Source organism: Cupressus sempervirens, chromosome 5, assembly GCF_028749045.1.
Source record: "Cupressus sempervirens isolate cs-2001-9-10 chromosome 5, ASM2874904v1, whole genome shotgun sequence".
Taxonomy (NCBI): domain Eukaryota; kingdom Viridiplantae; phylum Streptophyta; class Pinopsida; order Cupressales; family Cupressaceae; genus Cupressus; species Cupressus sempervirens.
Window position 1 is genome coordinate 546,626,788 of NC_143122.1, and position 23,980 is coordinate 546,650,767.

The 23,980-nt window shown below is 38.4% G+C and overlaps 1 protein-coding gene across 15 annotated transcripts in view; it reads left to right on the forward strand.

Annotated features, from left to right (window-relative positions):
- LOC149557104 (uncharacterized) overlaps positions 1-21,941 on the forward strand; it is a 128,306-nt gene extending 106,365 nt beyond the window's left edge. For all 15 annotated transcript variants that reach the window (XM_089831796.1, XM_089831793.1, XM_089831789.1 and 12 more), the window contains exons 16-18: positions 20,653-20,790; positions 20,880-21,216; positions 21,461-21,941. In XM_089831796.1, coding sequence (XP_089687922.1) covers positions 20,653-20,790; positions 20,880-21,216; positions 21,461-21,603 — 618 coding nt within the window. In that variant the 3' untranslated portion in view covers positions 21,604-21,941. The remainder of the gene's footprint in view (positions 1-20,652; positions 20,791-20,879; positions 21,217-21,460) is intronic.
- The last annotated feature ends 2,039 nt before the right edge of the window (positions 21,942-23,980 follow it).

Below are 23,980 nucleotides of genomic sequence, written 5' to 3' on the forward strand. Positions count from 1 at the left end.
TATATTTCTTTAAATTTTTAAAACTAAGCTGCCGAATCGGCCATTTTTTTGCCCATTCTGGGGCAGTACGCCCTGTAATTAGGTACAGCTAAAAAATCTTACTGAATCGACCAAGGTTTGCATTTATGCACCCCAAAACTTTTTCAATCTGTGATGACATTCAACCCATTTCTTCATAGACATCCCCCAACCAAGGCTGATTTGTATTAGCAAAGTAGAGCATAGTCATGATAGGGTCCGTGAAATCTAATTCAAATTGTATACAAGCCCACCAACTGTCATCCAAGATCAATGCCTTAATCTTTTGTGTCCTCTTTGAATTCAAAGCCTTCCATATACCCCATTGGCCTGAAATAACTATTTGGCTTAATGCCCTTGCACCTTGACAAGTTATCTCATGACAATAGTATGAGATGCATATCGGATTTCAGCCACCTAAGTAAATCATAACTATATGTTAATAAATATTAAGCAAAGTTATATCCAATTGGATAATTGAACATTACAAAAAATTTCTTAAATTAAATAAGTAAATCAACTTTAGTAATTACAATCTACCTTCAACAACTCCAATTTGAAGAATGATCTAAATATCGATTGTGACATGTGATGGTTTGTCACAAACATTTGTATCTCCTCTACCTCTTGGTAAATTTGCTTCACCTAATCTGTTTGAGTGTCAATTTGTTGCATGACCAAGTTTAGGGAGTGTACGGTGCATGATGTCCAAAAAATATGGTCATCAGCCCTCAACCAAAGCATTTGCACCCCTACAATTTTTGGCATTGTCTGTAGTCACTTGGACTACATTCTTACTATCCACCATATCTATGGCCTCAATGAGAATTTTGGAAATGAATTGTGAATCTTTCACTTACCTTAGAAAACACTGTCCCTTTGGGTGACTCTAAATCACATTAATCAATGGCTGGTTTTTGAATCTTTCCATCCATCCAACAATAGAAACACCTGGAGTTTTCCATGAACTTCTAATTGGTTAAATAACTTTTTCTTCACAAGCCTTCTCTTTTTGCAATAGAGTGGGAAGAATCTTTTCATATTCGGGACTTGTGTAATCAGCTGGTGCTTTGTTCATGGCTGCCACCATTTCCTTCAAATATGGTGATCTCACCAAGTTGAAAGGAACACCATTGGCATAGAAGCAATGTACAATGACTTGATCAACAAACTCTCTTGCCTCAGGAAATTGTGTAATTTGATAGTTTGGCATAATCGAGGGAAGTTATAGGGGTGCAATGGTTCGCCTCGAAGCCCCGGGGTACTATATGGAATCCTCTTTATCTGAAAGGATATGTGCATTAGAAGTGTAATCTTGCATTCAGTGATAAAGGAATACATAAGTTGCTTCTGAGTTCTTTTACAATTCCTGTGTTCAATATCTTGTTCTGTCTTTATGCATTAGTTCCTGTTACCCCAAAGGGTGAACATTTGGTGTCGTTGCCACTTGAATCTAGGAACAACGCAATGAATGGAACTAGACGGATAAATGGGAATACCGGTTCCTGAGAATGTCAGAACCAATGATGATGGAGAGACAAAGCTCTTTGGAGGCAAACATGATTTAATAGAGAACTTTCACATTCTGTTTCTTGCAACTATTGAAACTTTCATACGGAGAGGGGCCATATGCATAGAAGTTAACGAGGACACTGTTTGGGATGCCTTTAACGTGAGCCTCGTGATAAATCGACTCTTGCATCAGTTTCCCCATCTCTTTGCGCAAGCATTTCTCGCACAGGCGAGCCAAAGGGAGGAAACTGAGAAGGAGCAACGCCGCCAATAGACTTTGAGGAACTTTGTTGCAAACAACCATGGAGAGGAGGAAGAATGTGATGAAGCTTGATGGAGGACCGACCCTCAAGATTTAAGCCTTGGGAGTGGCAAATGAAAAGAACACTTGTAAATTTGTAATGGTCACATAGTTGACCCATGTACACAGATATATAAATAAATAAAGTGTTATGTTTATTAGTTATGACGGTTGTTTAAATTCATGCCCAATTTGCTAAATAGAAATTGAAATAGAAAGGAGAAAATGGATGATTTGCAAGCCACACATGAAGTTTTAATGCTCGCACAAGAAGTTGAATTTAGACGAAGGTTAATTCAACTCGTAGAGGGGCAACTGGTTGAAGGGTTGTCCGAAGGGGACCTCAAAGGCGCCATAGAGGGTGACCTAAGGGGTGCAGAAACCACCAAAGGAAGAGACCACTTGCTGGAACACCGATGAGTGAGAAGTAGAGTAATTGCTTAAAGAGACACGACAGAGGCTGAACTTGATTGAAGAGACGCAATAACAATTCATAAATTTATCTCAAACATTGCGAAGGGAGGAAAATCGAGAGGAAGGAGGAGAAAAAATGAGGGAAGTTCAAGACATCAGGGCAAGGACAAGTGTCAGAGGGACACAACAACACGGTGGTCAAAGCAAACCCTCGAGATCTAAACCTATAAGTTCGGGAACCCAATCAAGTGGTCCACATCAGCCACCGAGAAGAATCATGTCTCAAAAACAAAAATCACCAAAATTTATTGGAGATGGGAAGGAAGATCCCGTTAGATATTGTTTTACGTGTGAAACAATATGGATGATCTATGTAGTCACGTATAAGGATGAATGGGTACAACAATTTCTGACTAGTCTTTGAGGAGTTGCTGTGGATTGGTACTCGGACATGGATAAAAGCAAATTAAGTACACGGGATGATCTTAGAAAAGAGTTTCAGGTGGAGTTCAAACTCCTTAGAGTCAACAACGAAGTAGTAGTAGAGATCTATGGTTTGAAGCAAGGTAAGGAGACTGTACAGGCCTATAATCGAAGGCTCAAAAGATTACTTAGGAGACTCGCCACCCAGTCGGCGGACAAACTAAAGAAGAGATGGTTTGTTGAAGGATTGAATGTCTCCCTACGAAAGGAAATGAAGATAGTACCACCAACATCATACTTCAATGCCTATGACAGAGCCATGAATCTGGAGAGCGAGGGGAAAACATTGAAGAAAAAGAAGAAACATAGCAAGTCTTTGTTGGGAGAAGGGAATAGTAGTGAAAGTGAGGGAAAACCAAATGAAAAGGTCTAGGCACTCGAGAAGGACATGGAGAGGAATGTTGGAGTTCAAAACAATGAAGGTGAGTGTAGGCTGTAGTGATGAAGGTGAGATATGGTGCACCGAATGCAAAGAGAAGGGCCACACGAAGGGGTAATGCTTGAAAAAATCAATGTGTGACATTTGCTAGGTAATAGGCCATTCTACTAAGGAATGCCCATACAACATGAAGACCCGGAGTTAACAAGTGCTCTTTACCTAGGAGCAACCATCTACCTCAAGTTTGACCAACCCAACCGAGCCAACCGACAATGCATCGTCCTTCAGAGACTGTAACAACCATTAGTGAGGTAGAGGAGTGAATGATAATAGAAGTCGAATTCAGTATGATTCCAAAGGTCAACCTATGATTCAGTGTTGGGCATGTAGTCAATGGGGTCACTTTGTTAGAGATTGTACAAAGAATGACGTGCCTCAGAAACTGTGTCAATGGTGCGGTCCCAGAGACTATAAAGAAGTTAATTGTATGAAGCCAGGCGTAAGTTCACTCAATATTGATGAAGAAAAGGTACTTGTGGTCACCTGGAATTAGGCAAAACAAGTTGTGTATCCGGACCCTCGTACGGAGAAGCAAAGGTTACGTGAAGCAAAAGAAGAAATTGAGAAGGCCATGAAGGGAAAGAAGGATACACATATGGCCACGAGTACCTTCGGATGGCTAGAGGACGAAAATAACATATTGAGGTAGATGTTACAACCTGAGGCACTAGTCAAAATCAAAGATCTTGAGATTGTGCCTTAACTAAAAATGACACTATTCAATACGTGCACCACTTCACACACCACTAAAAGAAGTCCTGCACAAAAGACCTACCCCCCAAGAGGTTCCGCAATGAACGTCATGCTACTGGTAGTAAAAAATGGTCGACACCCGTCTGTAGTTGAAATGGGGATTCTTGGAACTATTCTGACGGAAACTATAATTGACGAAGGTTGAAGAGTAAATGTCTTGCCGAAGGAGACATTGAAAAATCTTGGGAAGCCGACCCTATGGCCACCCACCTTCAGCCTATTTGGTGCAAATCAATAGGGAATAAAACCCCCTCGGGACACTCTTGGCTCAACAAGTGTCTATTGGGACACAACCGTTCGTATTGGACTTTGTTGTGATACCGCTCAAGAAGGGGTATGATCTCGATAGAGGAAGGCTAGTGTCAGTGAAGGCAAACCACAATTGGAAGAAGAATATGTTGTTAATAGAAAGCAGGGGACACAAATGGTGAGTGAGGAGATGGCCTTGTCATCGTAGTTCAAGTTAGACGAAGGGCATGGAGATTGCCTTGTCTTTGGAGTTCGAGTCAGACGGAGGGCATGGTCGAACAGACGAAGGAAGAAATCCAATGGAGACCAATGACGATGGTGTGTTGTAACTGGAAGAATGCTCAGAGGATGATGTAAGTTCAATAAACGACCTCTTCCATTGTTAGATGAAAGATTATGAACTTTTTCATAGCTATATGCTGGGGGTGGAGGAAACTGATCAAGATGCTGAGAAGGATGCATTTTTGCCAGAGTTTGCGGAATATAAAGAAGGTGAAGCCGAGGTGAATGAAAGTCTCGTCCACAATGTTGAGGTTGGAAGGCCAATTAAGTAAGAGGAACCATTCGTATGGGTTACTAATCTCGGTGACGTAGAGAACACGTGCAACATTTTGGTTGGTGACGATTGGGATCTTGTACTAATAGCGGTAGCATTTAAAATCTTCACATAATATAAAGATGTGTTCGCTTGGACTTATAAGGATCGATAAGGCATACCCCCAGAGATGTGCATACATTGCATACCTCTAGTACCTGGAGCCGTACTACCTGCGGAAAAGACCGTTCAAAATGAACAAGAATTATGTCACCAAGGTTAAGGAAGAGATCCAATGTATGCTTGAGGCAGAGATCATATTCAAGGTCCAGACAAGTGATTGGGTTTTGCCTATTGTCATCATTGAAAAAGGATGCGTACCAAATCTGAAGCTATGTCAATTTGCGATGCTTGAACACAATCACTATAAAAGATCCTTTTTCGACCCCTTTAACAAACACAATCCTGGAAGAAGTGGTTGAGCATGAAATGTATTCATTTATTGATGGGCTTTTTAGTTATAACCAAATTTTGGTTGCAGAGGAGAGGGACAAATTGAAAACTACATTCATAGTAGAAGATGGAGTTTGCGTATAACCAGATGCCCTTCGGACTGTGTGATGCCCCAACAACCTTCCAAAGAATAATTCTCCATATCTTTGACAAAATGTTCATGGAGAACTTTTGAGCATTCTTAGACGACTGGTCTATTATTAGTGGGCAAGATAAACACTTAGCGACATTGGGGAAGTGTATGGAAAGGTGTTGGCAGGCCAGGCTAGCACTTAACCCTAAGAAGTGCTGATTTATGGTCCCCAGAGTAAGCTATTGGGCCACATCGTGTGTAAGATGGGACTAAAGATCGATCCTGATAAGCTATGCGTGATACTTGAGATGGAGGCTCCAACCGAGACCAGAGTCAAATCATTCCTCGGGCATATTGGCTATTATAGGCGATTCATAAAGAATTTTGCCCAAGTTTCCTTTTCTCTTGACAGACTAACAAGAAAAGGGGAACCGTATGTTTGGGGTATGCAGTAGGAGACTTCTTTTAAAGAGTTGAAGATTCAATTGCTAGGGGCACTGATCTTGGCATACCCGAACTAGGATAAAGAATTTCACGTACATGTAGATTCGTCTAATTTCGCAATAGGTGCAATTCTTGCACAAATAGGTGATCATGGCTTGGATCATCCTGTCTATTTCTCAAGTCGGTTGTTGTCCAGGTTCGAGAAGAATTACGACACAACAGAGCGGGAAGCCCTATGGATGGAATATGCGGTATAAAAGTTCATACATTATCTGTTGGCTATGCCGTTCACTTTCTACGTAGACCACCAGGCATTGACGTACGTGGTAAACAAACCTATTATACAAGGTTGGGTAAGCAGATGGTTGTTATTGCTATAGAAGTTTACTTTCACCATTGTTGTAAGATCGGTGAAGAGCCATGTTATCGTGGACCAACTTTCTCGAATCAAGTTAGGGAAGCCACCTGAAGGCATCAATGATGACTTTCTTGATGCACATCTATTTCGTATAGCCATCCTTTTGAAGTGGTATAAAAGTATTGGGGAATACTTGTCAACTTCACAGTTTTTGAGAGAGATGCCGCCAAGAGAGCGACAAAAGCGTGTGCTATGAAGCAAAACATTCCAATTGATCAATGGACTGCTATATAAAATGGGCCTAAACCAAGGATTGCAAAGGTGCATAATGGAAGATGAAATGCACAATGTCTTGTGAGAAGCACATGAAGGTTCGACAGGGGGACATATGGGACTAGCCATGACGACATGAAAAGTCCTCTTAGGAGGACTATGGTGGCCTACACTATACAATGATGCTAGGGAATGTGTAATCAGTTGCAACACTTGCCAGTGAGCAAGCAAACCCTTGTAACGAGATTTTATGCTGCTAAATCCTTCACGAGCCCAAGAATTGTTTGAATTATGGGGCTTGGACTTCATTAGACCACTCAAGGTGAGCAAGACTTGGAGATGTCGGTATGTGGTGGTAGCAACAAAGTACCTCACCAAATGGGTGGAAGCACAACATTACTAAACAACTCAGCCATAAGTACGACAAAATTTATTTATGAGTAGATCATGACATGGTATGGCATCCCTATCCTGTTGACTAGTGATAGGGGAGGTCACTTTGTCAATCATGTCATCCGATTGCGTACAATCGAGTTAAAAATCTCTCTCCCTCTCTAGTCTGTACTACTTGAGAGCTAATGATTAGGCGAAGGCAACAAATAAGATCCTTGTATCCATAATTTACAAGTCGTACAAGGTAGAGCAAGCCGACTGGGAGAAGTTGTCGTCAACATTATGGGCCCACAACACGATGTACAAGGTGACAACCAGACATACGCCACTCCAATTGACATTTGGGCAAGAAGTTGTGCCGACAGAGTTTATGGCCCTGAGTCTTTGGATAGCAATTGAATATAGACTTGGTGATATGGAGAGCCTTTGAGAAAGGTTATATAGATTGAACAAGTTGGATGAGTGACGACTAATGGTGCAGTGGGCAACGAAAGTGACACAAACTTACCATAAAGTATGGCATGATAAACATTTGAAGTGGATTAGGTCTCAACCCAACAAAATCAACCTTGGTAAATTTAAAGTGAAATGGTTGGGGCCATACAAAGTAAGGGAAGTCGGTGACAACTGGTCGATTACGAAACAAATTTAAAGTGCAAGTAAATAAATTGAGGTTGTACGACAACCTACATATAGCATCATGTGCCAATGAGCATGATAAACATTTGAAGCGAACGGGATTTCAACCGGGATAGTTAGTGCTCAAGTAAAATGGCCGCAATGAAATCAAACTTGGTAAGTTCAAAGTGAAATGGTTGGGGCCATACAAAGTAAGGGAAGTTGGTGACAATTGGTTGATTAAATGGTAGACTATCAACTGGTGCAAAATCGTAGACCCAGTTAATGGTTCGAAGTTGAAGATTTACCATAAAAGACACGAGGACCAGAGAAGGCCGAATAATTTAGACTCACAAACAAATTTTAAAAAAAGCGGAGAAAAAATTGATTTTCTTTTGAAAAAATAAAAATAAAAGTGCAAGTAAATAAATCGAGGCTGGATGGCAACCTACATATAGCATCACATGTCAATGAGCATGATAAACATTTGAAGCGGATGAGGTTTCGACTGAGACAGTTAGTGCCCAAGTACAATGGCCTCAACAATGTCAAACCTAGTAAGTTCAAAGTGAAATGGTTGGGGCCATACAAAGTAAGGGAAGTTGGTGGCAACTGGTCGATTAAATTGTAGACTCTCGATGGATGCGAAATTGTGGACCCATTTAATGGTTCGAAGTTGAAGATTTACCATCAAAGACACGAGGACTCGAGAAGGCTAAATAATTTAGACTTGCAAACAAATTTAAAAAAACGAGAAAAAATTGACTTTTTTTTTGAAAAAATAAAAATAAGAATGCAAGTAAATAAATCGAGTTTGTACGACAACCTACATATAACATCATGTGTCAATGAGCACCGTATGACAATTTGCATAGGAGCATTGTAGGACAATTTGCATTTGGGCATCGTAGATGAGTATTGTACATCAATATTAGGGAATACATAAAACCACCGTACGGTAAAGTGAAAAACAAAGAGAAGAGATACAAAGTCGTACGGTCGTTGAAGCAAAGTAGAGTTATAATCTGTACATATATGGTGCAGCAACCACAAAGGTAAAATGAGCAATATCGCACGGTCGTACAACTATATGCTCTTTGACCCCATTGCCACATAGTACAGGAAGAGGCTTGCAAGTTGAAGCCCGACTGTGGCCGTATGGGCCATTACCACACATAAGGCCCTGCGAGTAGATGACACACAAGCATGCACGTCGTACGATGCACATGTTACCCACCGAGTTAACCAACATCAAAGGACAACAAGGAGTATTAGTTTACTCCTACAACCCTTTGGGAGGGTGACATAAATATAGCAGCCATTACATCAGACAGAGAAGCATAACGAGCAAAGAGAATCCCATCGGACAAAGGAGAAGCTACTGTTGGAGGATTGCAACCACAAGACAAAGGGTTTGAAATGGCCTTGGAAGGGGAAGCAGGCACAAAGTTGCAGGGAAAGGTCATTGTATGAGGCAAGAAATCAGTTGAGGTACATGAGAAGAGCTATACAAATAGCTAAAGGGTCTTACACATAGCTAAGGGGTTGCAACCGTACCTTAAAGAAGAAGAGACTAAAACCCTATTGGTTTTTCATCTGTACTTGGAACGAGAAAAGCCAAGCTCTAATGGTTTCTCCAAAGGACAAAACAAGAAACAATTATTATGGAATGCATAGGGAAGAATCGTTAGAAAGTATAGTTGTAGGCCGGTGATTCAAGGAGCCAAAGTATGAATGCAAATAAGCGTGCTCAAACTTCGTCCTCGTGTGAGAGTTGCAGGAAGAAAGAAACAGAAAGTGTGACTAAAGATGGCATCGACAAATGCTTCAAAGTATCCTGTGACGACTCAGAAAGTCACTTTCAAAGGTCTGAATGACCTTGATTGCAGGAAGTGGTGGTTTGATTGTCCCAACACTCCAGATAATTAGTTGATCAAAGATCACTTGTAGAGAGCTTTGATTCACAGGGTGATACAGATGCCAATCTTCTGCATCAAAGAATTCAAAGACTCCTTAAGGAAGATGATAGAGTCATTTGACACAGTCTTCAGATGGAGCATAGTTACGTATCTACATCGTAGGGTAGTAATATCCTTTACCGCAACAAAGTTCTGTAGGGTATTTGGGCTGCCAGAGAAGGGAGATAAGATTGAGTTAAAGTCTCAGAAGATGCCATAGGAGAAAAAGGATATTTACATTAACATGATTTGTTGGGAGGATCTTATAGATGCAATGAAGGCATCTCTCTATAGCTCGTCACACCACAGAGGGCTTAAGAAAACTTTTATCCATGAGGGACATTGGAGGTGTCTGATGGATGTGGTGAAAAGTTGGTTGACAGGCTCTAGATGTACCTCTGACATCTCTTTTCCATAGGTAATCCTCACGAACAATTTGATAGCAGGTAGGATATATGATTGGGCCACATTGCTGGCCAAGTGCATGTATAAGTTTACGACACTCCAGCATAAAAAGTTTTACATGGCACATTATGCAATTAGCTTACTTCTTGATGCTATAGTAAGCCAAATATCAAACGATAAGCTGCCCAAGGAGATTAGAAGGGGACCGTTGGCACCTAGTGAGCCCTCCATTATGAGATGGAGGCATTTGGATCAAAGTAACTCGACTCATACCCGACTTGGACTTGGCAAGGGTTACTCAACTCGTGACCTGACTCAGACTCTCCTGTGACTTGACAGTAACTCGATGAAGTGACAAAACCCTTGAAATTTAGAGATTTTTTAGGATTTAAATTAATTTTATGCATCGATTATTAAATAAAGCTTAAATAGAAGGTAACTTGATCACATACATAACATACATCGATTACGTGAGTACCAAGGTAAATTATAGATGTATTAAGAAAAATATGAAAACAAAAAAAAAAATTCAGGCAACCCAGATGAGTCAGCCGAGTCACCCAGGCGAGTCAGCCGAGCCACTCAACTGAGTTAGCTCAGTTGACTCGCCAAGTTAGGGTCACGGGTCATTTTGACTCGACAGAGGTAACTCAACTCGTCGACTCGGAGGTCTCGCTCGACTCAAGGCGAGTCTCATTACTTTGATTTAAATACTCCAAGCGGCCAAAAGTTGACTGGTCGGAAGAGGGTTAAACAAGATACACATGGAGACAGAGAGAGTGGACGACAAGATACTATAGAGAGTGAGAGTGCCTTAGAGGAGGACAACACCCAACCTGAGGAGGAGACAAAGATTGTGTGGACGCCTTGATCATTATTTGCACCCTCTGTGTTATCTTCTTTGGCACACTTGATGCCTACTACGAGCATGCTTCCCATCCTTGTGTTTGGCCAAAATTGGGCACTAGTGATTATGACGCCACCAGCTATAACCACAGAGAGTGTTTCCATAATAGACGAGGTTGAGATGGTGGTGATAGCCGAGACAATTCCCCTAGTGGCAACAGAGACAAAGACTATTGGAGAAGAAGTCGTGGTGGTAGTTCCAAAGCAGGAGAGTGAGATGCCTATAGTTCAAGCGGATGTAGTTTCAGTTGACATAGTGCCGTTAGGAGGAGCATCTACAGATATCGCTTAGGAGATAGATATCCAAGAGATTGAAGGCGACACATCGCAAGAGCCACGGATTTGGCTTGAGGAGATTGACCTTGATGTCATGTGAACATTGATGATGCACTCTTATTTGCCCCGATTGGAGAGTATTCCATCGAGTCGAGTCAGGAAATGAGTCATGCTAGCGAATACCTGAGGCATTGGTTCTAGTTCGCCCCTATGACATTTGGACCCTCTGTTCCCATCCCCAGGTGATGGCGATGGACAGTAGTGCATTGGGAGAGGTAGCTGTACCGACATTGGGTGATATGGAAGAAGGGAAGGAGAAGGGAACTGTGACAAAGATGTAGCGGGAGGATGTCCCTCTAGAGAAGCTATGATACAGACCGTAGAGGAGTCAGAGTAGGTAGAGGAGATCTCATACCACCTGGATGATGTAGAAGTTTTCTCATATATTGATTCTCTTACTAATGTGGTTGAGAAAGGTTGACGGGTTGTAGACATGACATAGTCTAAGACAAGGGAGTTGAAGAACGTTCGGGCACATATGTGGATAGGATGCCCCTCATCCTTTTTTACTTGCTTTGAAACACGAGGATGACCCACGATTGAGATGCCAGAGATGATGGCGGAATGGACTGTTGAGGAGGATTCGGTGGGAGTGAGGAGCGGTATTGAGAGAATCACGCCCATGATAGTGTAAGTGTATAAGGACACTTACTATGCTCGACAACATGCGAAGGCGTATAGGGTAGCTATAGAGAGATCTCATGAGGAGATTGCTACCCAAGAATGTGAAGAGTGGGCAAAGGAACGAGAGGCATTGAAGGCTTAGTTGGATGCAACCACACATGATACGATTGCAGCAGAGACAAAGTTGGTTGAGCTCACATAGGAGAACTTTGTCACAAAGGCATGGTTAGCGAAGGCCCGAGTATCATGTGAGCAGGAGGCTGAAGTAAAAGATGTTATGTTGAAAGGGGCAGTTGAGGAGAACTCAAAGCTATGAGCAGATTTACACGTCCGCACACGTGTACCAGCTTCGAACGAGGCTGAACCCTCTAGCTTAGTTCCAACGACGCCACCTCTACTTTATCTTAATTATATCCCTATTTTGCTTTTTTGTTCTAGAGATTTTGTATCTTGTCGTCTAGAGAGGACTTTCTTTTTGGGAGGGATGATGTTATTAGAAAATTGGATAGTTTGATAGTTTGGCGTAACCGAGGGAAGTTATATGGGTGCAACGGTTTGCCTCACACCCCCTTGGGTACTATATGTAGGAATCCTCTTCATTTGAAAGGACATGTGCATTAGAAATCTAATCTTGCATTCAATGATTAAGGAATACATAAGTTGCTTCTGAGTTCTTTTACAATTCCCGTGTTCAATATCTTGTTCTATCTTAATGCATTAGTTCTTGTAACCTCGGAGGGTGAACACATTTTAGATGTTGTGTTCAACGGAACTCTTTTGTAGGCAGTGTTTTCTACTACTTCCTCTTCCACTTTTGGTACAGGTACTTGCAAGAATGAATGTTATACAATTGGTTTAATGGATAATTGTATTGTTTTGTTTCCAAATGGAGGTTGATAAAAACTTTGTTTTGATCTTTTAACCAATTTATCAGTAGCTTCTCATTCTTTTACAAATGAATTTATTTGTGCCATTCGACATCTCCTTCCCATTTGTGCCTTTGCACATTGCAAATTCTTTACTAGTAGGGCCCATTAATGGATTTTGACCTGGGAATATGAGCTATTGAATGGTTTGCCTTTGTTACTTTGACAATAATTACACTTCCAAAGATATGAACCACCTTTGGAAACCGGTTTGCCTTGCACCCCCTCGGGTACTATATGTAGGAATCCTCTTCATTTGAAAGGACATGTGCATTAGAAATCTAATCTTGCATTCAATGATTAAGGAATACATAAGTTGCTTCTGAGTTCTTTTACAATTCCCATGTTCAATATGTTGTTCTATCTTTATGCATTAGTTCTTGTTACCTCGGAGGGTGAACACATTTTAGATGTTGTGTTCAACGGACCTCTTTTGCAGGCAATGTTTTCTACTACTTCCTCTTCCACTTTTGGTACAGGTACTTGCAGGAATGAATGTTATACAATTGGTTTAGTGGATAATTGTATTGTTTTGTTTCCAAATGGAGGTTGATAAAAACTTTGTTTTGACCTTTAAACAAATGTTTTAGTAGCTTCTCATTCTTTTACAAATGAAGTTATTTGTGCCATTCGACATCTCCTTCCCATTTGTGCCTTTGCACATTGCAAATTCTTTACTAGTAGGGCCCATTCACTGGATTTTGACTTGGGAATATGAGCTATTGAATGGTTTGCCTTTGTTACTTTGACAATAATTACACTTCCAAAGATATGAACCACGTTTGGAAACCTATGAGATTCTTGTGGTATACCTCCATAAAGAAGATCCTACATCAATTTTGAAACTATTGGCTCCTTGCCCTCCCATTGAACTTTGACTACCAGTGACATCCATTCTTGACGATACAATCTTATGTCTTGCTATGCCTATAATAAGAAAGTAAATAAATTTAAATTAGAATAAAACTATAAAACCAAGCTAACAAGTGCAGAAAAATGATACAAAACTACTAAAATAGATAGCTAAACTTGTTTCTTTTTCTTTTTAAAAAATAAAATAAAAAAATAACTTGAAAACTTTCTTCACAAATTTGAAAAAAAATTCTTTAAAATATCAAAAAAGAAAAAACATTAGAGAAGTCAAGAATGGGATCAAATGCTTACCTTAGATGCTTAAAATTCCTTTGTGGAAGCTACTCTTGCTCTACGAACAATCCTCTTCAAAAATAATCACCTTGCCTTCAAATTGTCAAAATGGAGATCAAATGAGAAGAGAGTCTGGCTACAAACAAAATAAGATGAAGAATGGTTGAATGGCCTCTTTTAGGGCTGTTTTAGGATTTATGAGCAAAAAATAGAATAAAAAACTGTTATTTGCACATGTTAAAAGGAGTTATAAATGGCAAAGCGTCATTCAAAAAGTTTTTTTTGGCTTTGGACTGTGGATTTGTCTGGAAGCGTTTTGTGCATCCAGATGCTTGGGAGGCACTTTCGGAGGGCACACACAAGGCATCCACCTCTGGATTTGGGAGGCATCACTGCGCCTTTGAATCAGCTCCTAGAGACATCCAGATCAGCATCCACATTCTAGAAGCCCACATTCAGTATCCTAGCTTTTTTCTATACCCACTTTTTTATCCTACATATGATGGAGATGTGCACATGCAAGTACTTCTCTTTTAACCTACATTGGTTGTATATCTCTCTCTCTCTTGGTGCTGTATACTATAAATGCCCACATATTCTTCTCATTTTGTAGAAGAAGATCATACATTGAGCTTGTATATTGCAATTTGTTGATCTATTGTGCTTTCTTTTAGTCTCTTGGTTGTCAGTGGTTTCTGTAGCCAAATCAAAATTTGGATAGTTAAATGAACCACAAAATTATAAAATGCAAAATTTATAAGTGGAGATTGAATTTTTTGAAATTTCTCACTACCTAAGGAACCATGCTCAACTTTAGAATAAAATTGGCTATCCAATTGATAAATTGGATAGTTAAGCCTGTCAAGTAGTCACTATTCAGTGTTGAATATTTCTCCTTTTCATGGTGTGAAAAGGCCGTCTAGTTCTACCAGTGCTTTTGGTCATTCCAGGTCTATTAGAGACCCCGTATTGACTTTTTACATCAGCAACACTCCTCTACGAGTTCATAGAGATAGATTAGAGCTCTTATCCATTTGTAGTCTTATCCTTCTGTGACTGATTTCTTTTTGCCAAGTAAGGACTCCTAGTCTTTGTTTTGGCCTCTCTCTCTCTCTCTTCTTGTTTTGGTTGTACGCTTCTTTTTTTTCCAGACACCGTTTGGTGCTCTTGCTGTTGTCAGTTGTCTTTTTGTAATCTTTCAGTGCCATAGACCTTTTGGTGGTCTTTCATTGGACATTAATATTATTATCTTATCTCATCTTATCTATGCTTTCAAGCTAAGTTACCATATTCGCCCCGTTACAGGCAAATTCGACATTCGATTCGCAGGAAAGTTGAAGTCGATCTCGGTTATGTTCACATTCGTTAATTGTCTGATGAATTCATTGCAGATTCTTCATTTCGCACCCTAGAGGAATGTTGGAAAATGTAGAGCGAATTTAGGAGTTGATGGAAGAGCCCGAGCGGAATGCCCATCGAATTTCGACTGAATTCAAAAAAGCATTTGCTAGTTTACTATAATCTATTTACACATGTACTCACACTTCCTCATTCGTTGGTTGTTTGTGTTTGGAGCTTTGCAACTGTTTGTGTTCGTGTTTGGAGCTTTGCAGCTATTTGTGTTTACAGTTGTTTGTGTTCTTCACTTCACTGAGTTCACTCATTTGCCTTCATTCCAGACTCAGAGGTAGCGATTACAGAGACAACCTTTACTCTTGAGCCTAAGGCACCGATTACTCTCGAGGCTAAGGAAGCACTTTGTGTGTGATAGCATCATAGCAAATAACAGAGGCAGTGGTTTCTTCTCCAACTCGAGAGATAAAAAAAGGTAGGGAAAAATTGTATGTAACTTATCAAAACATCATAGTTTGATAGTAGATACCATTCTTAGGTTCTAATTTTTTTAATCTTGCAACGTGATAGCAATCTAATTTCTTTAATCAAATTGAGATTAAACTGGTAATCAAATTTGAGATAATTCTAAACTTACTGATATATGGTAAGTATCTATTACAATTTGACAGTTTGTGTACATAATTACCTTTATTCATTTTTATTTTTTGTAGATTCTATCATGGCTGCAAGTGCATCTGTTACCAATAACCCCAACTTCAAAATCGATGGATGTTCCCCACTTTGAAGACGTGCAGATTTGTAGCCACTATAAAGAGGAATTTAGTAGCTCTTATAGTAGAGTAAAAGCACATTTGTGCTTTATTCCTCAAAATGGCATCAAATTTTGTACTGGGAAGCCAAGAGTAAATGGAGTGCTACCTAAATCTTTCCTTCCAAATCACATCATAAATAGATATATTCAAGAATAGAAGCAAGCAGAGTTGGGAGGGCAAATTCTTCACCTTTGTTGGAAAGTGACAGGCCTTCAAAGAAAGGAAAAGCATCATCTATGTCTTCAACTACCACTCCTAGTGAGCCACTTGCAGAGGGCCATCCATTCTTGTGTCCTCCCCAACAACATATTGTAAGTAAGAGAGTAGTGGAACCCTTGGAATATCATTCCAAAATGAAGCTAGAGACATTGCTGATCAAGCCATAGCCGGATGCGTTTATGCAAATGGATTGTCATTTAATGTTGTTCGCCCACCGTATTGGCAATACATGGTGAGGGCAATTAATGAGGCTCCAAACGGGTTCAAGGGCCCTAGATATGAGAAGGTACACCATTTTATTGGATGATGAGGTGGCCCATGTAGAGAATGCCATGTTGCCCATCAAGGATTCTTTGGTTGAAACAGGTGTGACAGTAGTATCAGATGGATGGAAAGATGCAAGGAACTGTCCTTTGGTGAATGTTCTTGCAGTGTCTACAAGAGGTGCAATGTTTCTAAAAGTTGTGGATTGTGAAGGAGAGGTAAATGATGGTCTTTTCATTACAAACATTCTCATCCAAGCTATTGAGCAAGTTGGCCCTCAGAATGTTGTGCAAGTAATAACCAACAATGCGAAGGATTGTAGGGTTGTTGACTTATTCGTTGAGGAGCAATATGAACACATTTTTTGGACACCTTGTGCTATGCATTCACTCAACCTAATGCTGCAAAAAATTGGCACCGAGGTTGAGTAGATACAACAGATGTATGAAGAGGCACAAGAGATCCAAATGTTTGTCACGAATCACCATATGACGCAAGCCATATTCAGACAATTCTCGAAATTGAAGCTCTTGAAGGTAAGTTGAATTGTTTAAAATTTGAACTTGTTTTAGAAATCTAGCCACTTCAGTAAACTTTCTATGTTTTGAAATTTTTAATCTATTACTGTTTTGATTTTAAAATAGGTTGTTGAGACTCGCTTTGACTCCAACACTATTGTTTTGAGGCGCCTTATTAAGGTTAAAGACGCATTGACTAGAATGGTAACTAGTGCTAATTGGAGCATATGGAGGCAATCTAATAATGCCAAGGCAAATGCCATAAGGGGATTGATACTAGATGAATCTTGGTGGGATCGTACTAAGTACCTTCTGAAGATCACCAAGCCTATATTGCGCATGATCTGATACACTGACATGGATAGGCCTTGCTTGCGTGAGGTATATGATGGCATTGACTCAATTATTGAAGACATTAGAAATATCATAAATGAGAGAGAGCGAGATCCTGATGAAATGTTCTTCAAGGAGCTACAGCTAATCTTGGTGGAGAGATGGAACAAAAGGACTACCCTTTTGCATCTACTTGCATTTGCATTGAGCCCTAGGTTCTATAGGCAATTGGTCCTCAAGGGGAGTACCACTAGAGTTGCCTGTACAGAGATCTTGAAGTTGTTCAAGGGTACAAGGAAACCCTTCGAAGATTCTTTCTTGAGCACCTATGACTTGCAGCGAGGTCTGAATTTATGAGTTTTACGAGCACCGATGATTGTGGTCTTGACGCTCTTGAAGATAGGAACAATGCTGATGCTCATAAATGGTGTTACTTACATGGACAAAGATACCAACACTTGCAGCCCATTCCCATCAAATTTTTTTTATCGTAGGTAAGGTTTTTAATCGTAAGATTCTAATTTCTAGTTTCTTGTTGGTAAATATTCAAAACTCTAATTTCTAGTTTCTTGTTGGTAAATTTGCAAATCTTGATAGTTTGCTAGTTCATCATCATTTGAGAGGAATTGGGGCACATACTCCTTCATCCACTCAATAAAATGCAACTGACTAAACTCCAAGAAAGCAGATGACTTGGTGTTTGTGCATTCAAACTTGAGGCTCACAACTCACAAAGAGAACACATACAGAAAGAGAGAGGCAAAACAATGGGATGTTGAACTAGAGGCTGTGGAGTTGGAAGTCCACTTCGATGCACTTGTGATTGAAGATGGTGATCTTGAGATACATGGTACTGATGGAGCTGATCCTGAGGCTACGGTTGAGGCTACAGTTGAGACTGGTGATGCTAGTGGCACTAATTCTGCTTCTAATCAGCAATTGCCTAATGATGATGAATTCTTTGTTGATTTTTGATGATACATTGACATTTGATCACATATGAGTCTATGACTGATTATTGATTACTAATTAGTAATGTTGACATTGTTGTTTTAAAGTTTTTGAATTGAAACATTGATATGGTGGTATATTTTCAGATTTTGTCATGCCATTTGAACAAAATCATTAATAAATGTGGTGGTTGAATTTGCTAAATTGCTTTAGACTAGCATAGTGGTGTATGAACTGGTTTGCTGCAGCATATTTTACACACACACACACACACATGCACGCACGCACGCACACACGCACGCACACACACACACACACACACAATTTATTTTAAAAATAATAATTCTTGTACGGACGAACCCAAAACGAACCCGAACCCAACCCAAACTTTTTTTAATTGAATTTCGAACCCAAATGTTGAACCCGCATTTGAACCAGCAACTAGCTTTAAAGCTATGCAAATCCTCCCCATTATTCACCTTTTTTTACGTAATGGTTTTTCTCTTACGAGTCGAATTTGAGTTTGACCTGATATGGTTCTAAATAAACATTTATATAATTTCATTCTTAGCATCTTAATTTATATTGAAAATGTTTTGTTTCACGTATAGCTAATTTTGAGTTTTGTACTAAGTTGCCGTATTCGTTCCTTAGACCCTGAATTCACTAGTCGATTCGTTAGTCATTCAAATGCGGTTCGAATTCGATCCAAAGTCGGCATCAGACACTGATATTCAGTCAAAATTCGTTGTGAAGGACCTTGGTCGACTTTGGCTTGATTTCCGACAACTATAGAAAATATAAAACAAACTCTGCAGCAGTTAGGAGATTGCCGACGATGATTTATTGCACAACGTTATTTATGATACGTCATTATCCACCATTTGAAATAGATAAATGGGGAGACGGTAGGCATTGTTATTGCACAATGTTATTAATCGCAGGGCAGTTTCTGGTATCGTAGGGTAAGTCTTGACCATGTGCCATTCATGGGCGAACAATCTTGAGGCATTCTTTAAATGTTTTAGCTAAATAATAATATAAAGATAAACATTGTGATAACATTAACATTAATAATTTAGCATAGTTAACACTTTTCAAAATATCTTTAAACTATCATAAATTAAAAACATGAAATCTCTTGAAATCAGTCTTTAAAATGTTTATAAATTAAAATTGAAAGATTAGAAAATTTAATTTTTTATATTTATATATTAAATATATTTATTATATAGATCAAATATTAAACTTAAACCATGAAATGTTAATAATTGAATACTAATAAAAATAAATAATAATATTAAATTTATATTCATTAGATTTTAAATGTTAGTTTTAAACAAGTATAGATATCTTAAATAAATCTATCTAAAAAAATGTCAATAGATATCCACTACAAAATAATAATAATTTAATTTACTACATTTAAAATTATTTATATTTCCTTTACCTCTATTTATTTAGTTTTTTACTAACTTAATCTTTTTATTTTAATTTCTAAAAAAATGGATGATTTATATCTCCAAATATTATAATTTAAACAAATATTTTATGTGGTATTTATTAAATTATTTTTAAAAGTATATTTTGTTTATAATAAGATTTGAACTTTTGACATGTAGATGGTTGTCAAATTTAACCTAGAAGAATAAAAGTTAACATTAACACGCTCGCACCATCCCACTCCCCCCATTTTGCCATTGAAGAATGCCTATCGGCATTAATTAAGATATTAAATTAAAATAAAATGATATCTTATATTTTAGATAAGGTATTTGGATTGGATTCATGATTAGTGGTGTATTTTGACATTTTGTCATGCTATTTGAACTAAATCGTGAATATATATGGTGGTGTATGTTGCTAAATTGCTATAATATTAGCATAGTGGTGTATAGATTTATTTGCTGCAGCATATGTTTACATATATATAATTTTTCTTTTTAAAAAAAAATCTTGTAAGAATGAACCCAAAACGAACCGAACCCAGCCCAAAAAAATTTCGAACGAATGTCCAAACCAAATATCGAAGCTGCATACAAACCAGAATCCGAACCGACAACTTAGGTTAAGTAGCAAGGCTTGGTGACAACTCTGTTGCCTTAATTGAACTACTTGCATTTGTAGACATAAAAAACTTAAAACAAATTGCATGATAAATTGAAAAATGTAGCAGTGGTTTCTTTCATTGTTTCTGATTAAGGAACTAGCAGATTTTGAAGGGGCCAGGAACCCTATTCACAAAACGCTGTTTTATAGATAAATAATCATTCAGCTCACAGCCAAGACAGCAAAAAACCAGTTACAGAACAGCAGACCAAATGATTCGTTTAGATTCAACAGGAGTGTAGTGCTTTCTTTCATTGTCAATTGTTGTTAGTATGGACAGTTTCTTGTTTGCCAATGTTGCTTGTTTTGTTTGTTATTATATCCATGATAATTTTATTTAGCTGGAATGGCAGTCTATTTTGTACAAGAACTGAGATCTTAATGTTGTCCATGGTGGTTGATTTATGGGCTAGTGTGGCAGAGTTTACCATGCCATAATAATGACAGATGATGGTCGTGCTTGGACTTGGGGCCGTGGTTATTATCATGGTCCAACAGGATTTTCTGCTGCTACATGTCAGCCTGCTGTAGGGACACTTGTTGGACGCAAGGTATGCATTACTTTTAAGTTTTATAGGGGACAGATTTCATTGTTTTTGCATGTGACTTTTTAATTGTTTTAGTAGTTGTCTATCTGTAGGTTATTGATGTTGGATGCTATGGAGAAGATTTTATTGTGCTTACAAATGATGGAGATGTTCATCAATGGACTCATGCTGTACCAAATCCTGCTGATGGAGTATATAATGTGCCCAATACTCCCGTGTATGGGCGTGGTCCTCGCATTCCAAATGGTGATAAGTTGAAGCAAGTATCTATCGGTGCTGGTTTGTGTGCTGGAGTTACAGACAGTGGTAGAGTACATACTTGGAGGACTGCAATGAAAGGTGGACTTATAGGCATCTCAGTACCAGAGAAGGAAGCTCTTACACCACTTGGCCATGAAGAAAATCAGGACACTGCAATTGTTACTTTAGGTTTGTGATTTGATTCATGCTAAGAGGAGCAGTGCTGTAGATTTGAATGGGATCAGTCAGTGTGCTTTCCTTCCGTTCTTTAACTCCTCTAATTGCTTGTTTTCTATCCTCTACCCCAATGAATCTCAATAGGTGGTGGTTTAAAATTCTCTAAAAACTTACAAGTACGAATGATGTTGTTTTTGGCTGTGATAGCTTGTTTTTGTGTGCTATATTGAATCATATTGTATTTGCTCTGGCGCAGGGAACAGGACTGCTACGAAAGTAATATGTGTAGCAGGATCCTTGATAGTCATTGTAAAGAAGAAAGCCAGAGGTCGAGCAGCAGGATCAAGGAAGATGAGACAGAAAACCAATACTGAATCTGGAATAGAGAGGCAATCTTAAATGTAATTCAATTTCATGAATTGAAACTTTTGGAGGTGGACTTTCATTTCAGTAATTCATATTTATAAAATTATCACTGTACAGTGTAAATGACGTGACATGTACATTGTATATCTCATTTCATGGAATGATAAACAGCCTCCATTGCAAGGAATTATATTTTTCAGTATTTATTGGGAAGAAATCTGCCTTCAGTTTCTGAAGATTGTAATGATGTTTTCAGTACAGAGTGCATTTATGCACTATTTTCACAAATTAGTTACTATATTTGTCACTGACCATGTCAACACTGTTGAGTTTCAAAGGCTAATCGACCACAAGAATGTCTTGGTGAAAAATGTCATTACAATCATAGCTGTGAATTGAAGTGGAGGGAGTTAACTAGTATGTTTAAAACATAGTCACATATCTGATGCTAGGTAAGGATTACAATAATAAGACTTAATTGAAACAATAAAATGTCATTGAATTTTTTGCTGGGAATTTCTGTGGATGGGAGAACTATTTTCTTCATTTGAAGCAGTCACGTATCTGGTGCTAGGGAAGAAACACAAATAGCCAAACTTATTAGAAACAATAAAATGGCATTGTAATTTTTTCTGTGGAGTTTACTATTTCTTTCGTCATTAAAAGCATAGTCAGATATCTGGCACCTGGGAGGAAGTGCAAATAATAAGGTGTGTTTGAAACGGTTAAATACTTGATTTAAAAAAATAGTTAAAAACTCTACAAAATGCTGACTATGCGCATAACAAAACAGCATAAGAGATTCACATTATTACTTCTAACGTAGTTCCCTTAATTGAGAACAAACATGGTGAATAATTCTCCTTGAGATGCAACTTAAAACGCTTAAAGAGGTTCAAGCACTTAACTGCTCAGGAAGAGGACTCTGGCAATGATTTTAAGGAACCACTGGTTTATCTGTTAAAGTAATAAATGTTTTTGAATCTGCCGCGGTATTTGTAGTAGTGATTTTATCTGCAGGATTCATATGGGTTGATTATTTACTTCTGTTGTTATTGGCTGAGCTGCATTGGTCATTGATTCATTCAGAGTGATAAGTAATATATAACGGCAGTGAAAGAGTGATATTTTTACTTTTAGGATTCAACTGTTAGTTTTCAAGTCAATCATTATTGATGTTTATTTCTTGAGTTGTTTGATGTTTATTTCTTGAAATGTGTTTCCCAGGAACCTTCCTGTGAGCATCATCTAGATGTAATTAGTTTCAAGTGGACTGTTGATACTCATGAGATGGTTTCTTGTGAAGCACTCTCAATAAAAATTGACACAAAAACTATGCAGTTTAATCTTCAAATAATATTTTTACATAATTTAACAATGTAGATCACACCTCACTTGAAAAAGAGTTGTTAATATGGCTCTGAAATAAAGTAATACGGATGTAATACATTTAGTATAGGGGATAAATTCTGGTAATTTTGTTCATCAAAGAAAGTTTGGTTATGTTTTTTTTTGGTTAGGAGACTGCCTTGAAAATTTTTGATCTTCCTACTAATAATGCAATAAAAGAATTTTGTATTATGACAGCTTGTTAAGAGTCAATTGCGAGGTTGAAACAGCTAAGATTGTTAATAGGGTTTCTAAACTAGGGTTGACATAATGCAAAGATTACGGGTAAAGTAAGGTTAGAATTAATATAATGAAATATTGCAAAATGATGTTACGATCTGAACAGCTCGCCCTACCCTACGCTAGCGCTTCAAAGATTACTGTGATGCAATGATTGTCTTCTCACTCATACATTTATGCACCATTTTACTATTTCATATTTCTAATGTCCGGATAGGGTCTATATTCCTGTGTAGGCATTCCCTTGCAAGTGTTGCTTATTTTTATGCGCACCAACTCAGGTGGACCAAAGAGCTCTCAAATGAATGGGATCTGTCGAGGCCTAAAATACCGGGCCTATGTGGTTTAATTTCAATTAGAACGTACAACTAGACTTTACTGCTTTATTTTAGGCCTAGTTTGAGAGTCTAAAAACTATGTGAATAATTATATAGCAATTTTAAGTTTATCTGTAGAAAAACCAAAAGATTTCTTAAGAAAAGCTGAAAATGGTATTGAAAAGAAAAAAAACTATGGAAATGATAAGTACTTCAATAAATGATGCGAAGGATAGATACTTTGAAGAGTGCAAAAATGAGAAACAATTAAAACAACTCCATTTACACAAAAAAGATATGGATTTTTGAAAGAACGGACAAAAATAGAGACGGGTAAGGAGAAAGTGATAGGTATTCCCCTTAAAATTATCTGATAGTTTTCAGGAGTCTCCATGGAAGTATCTTAAAGTCATCTACACGTTAACCAGAGGAATAACACTTAGTTAAGTACACATTAAATGACT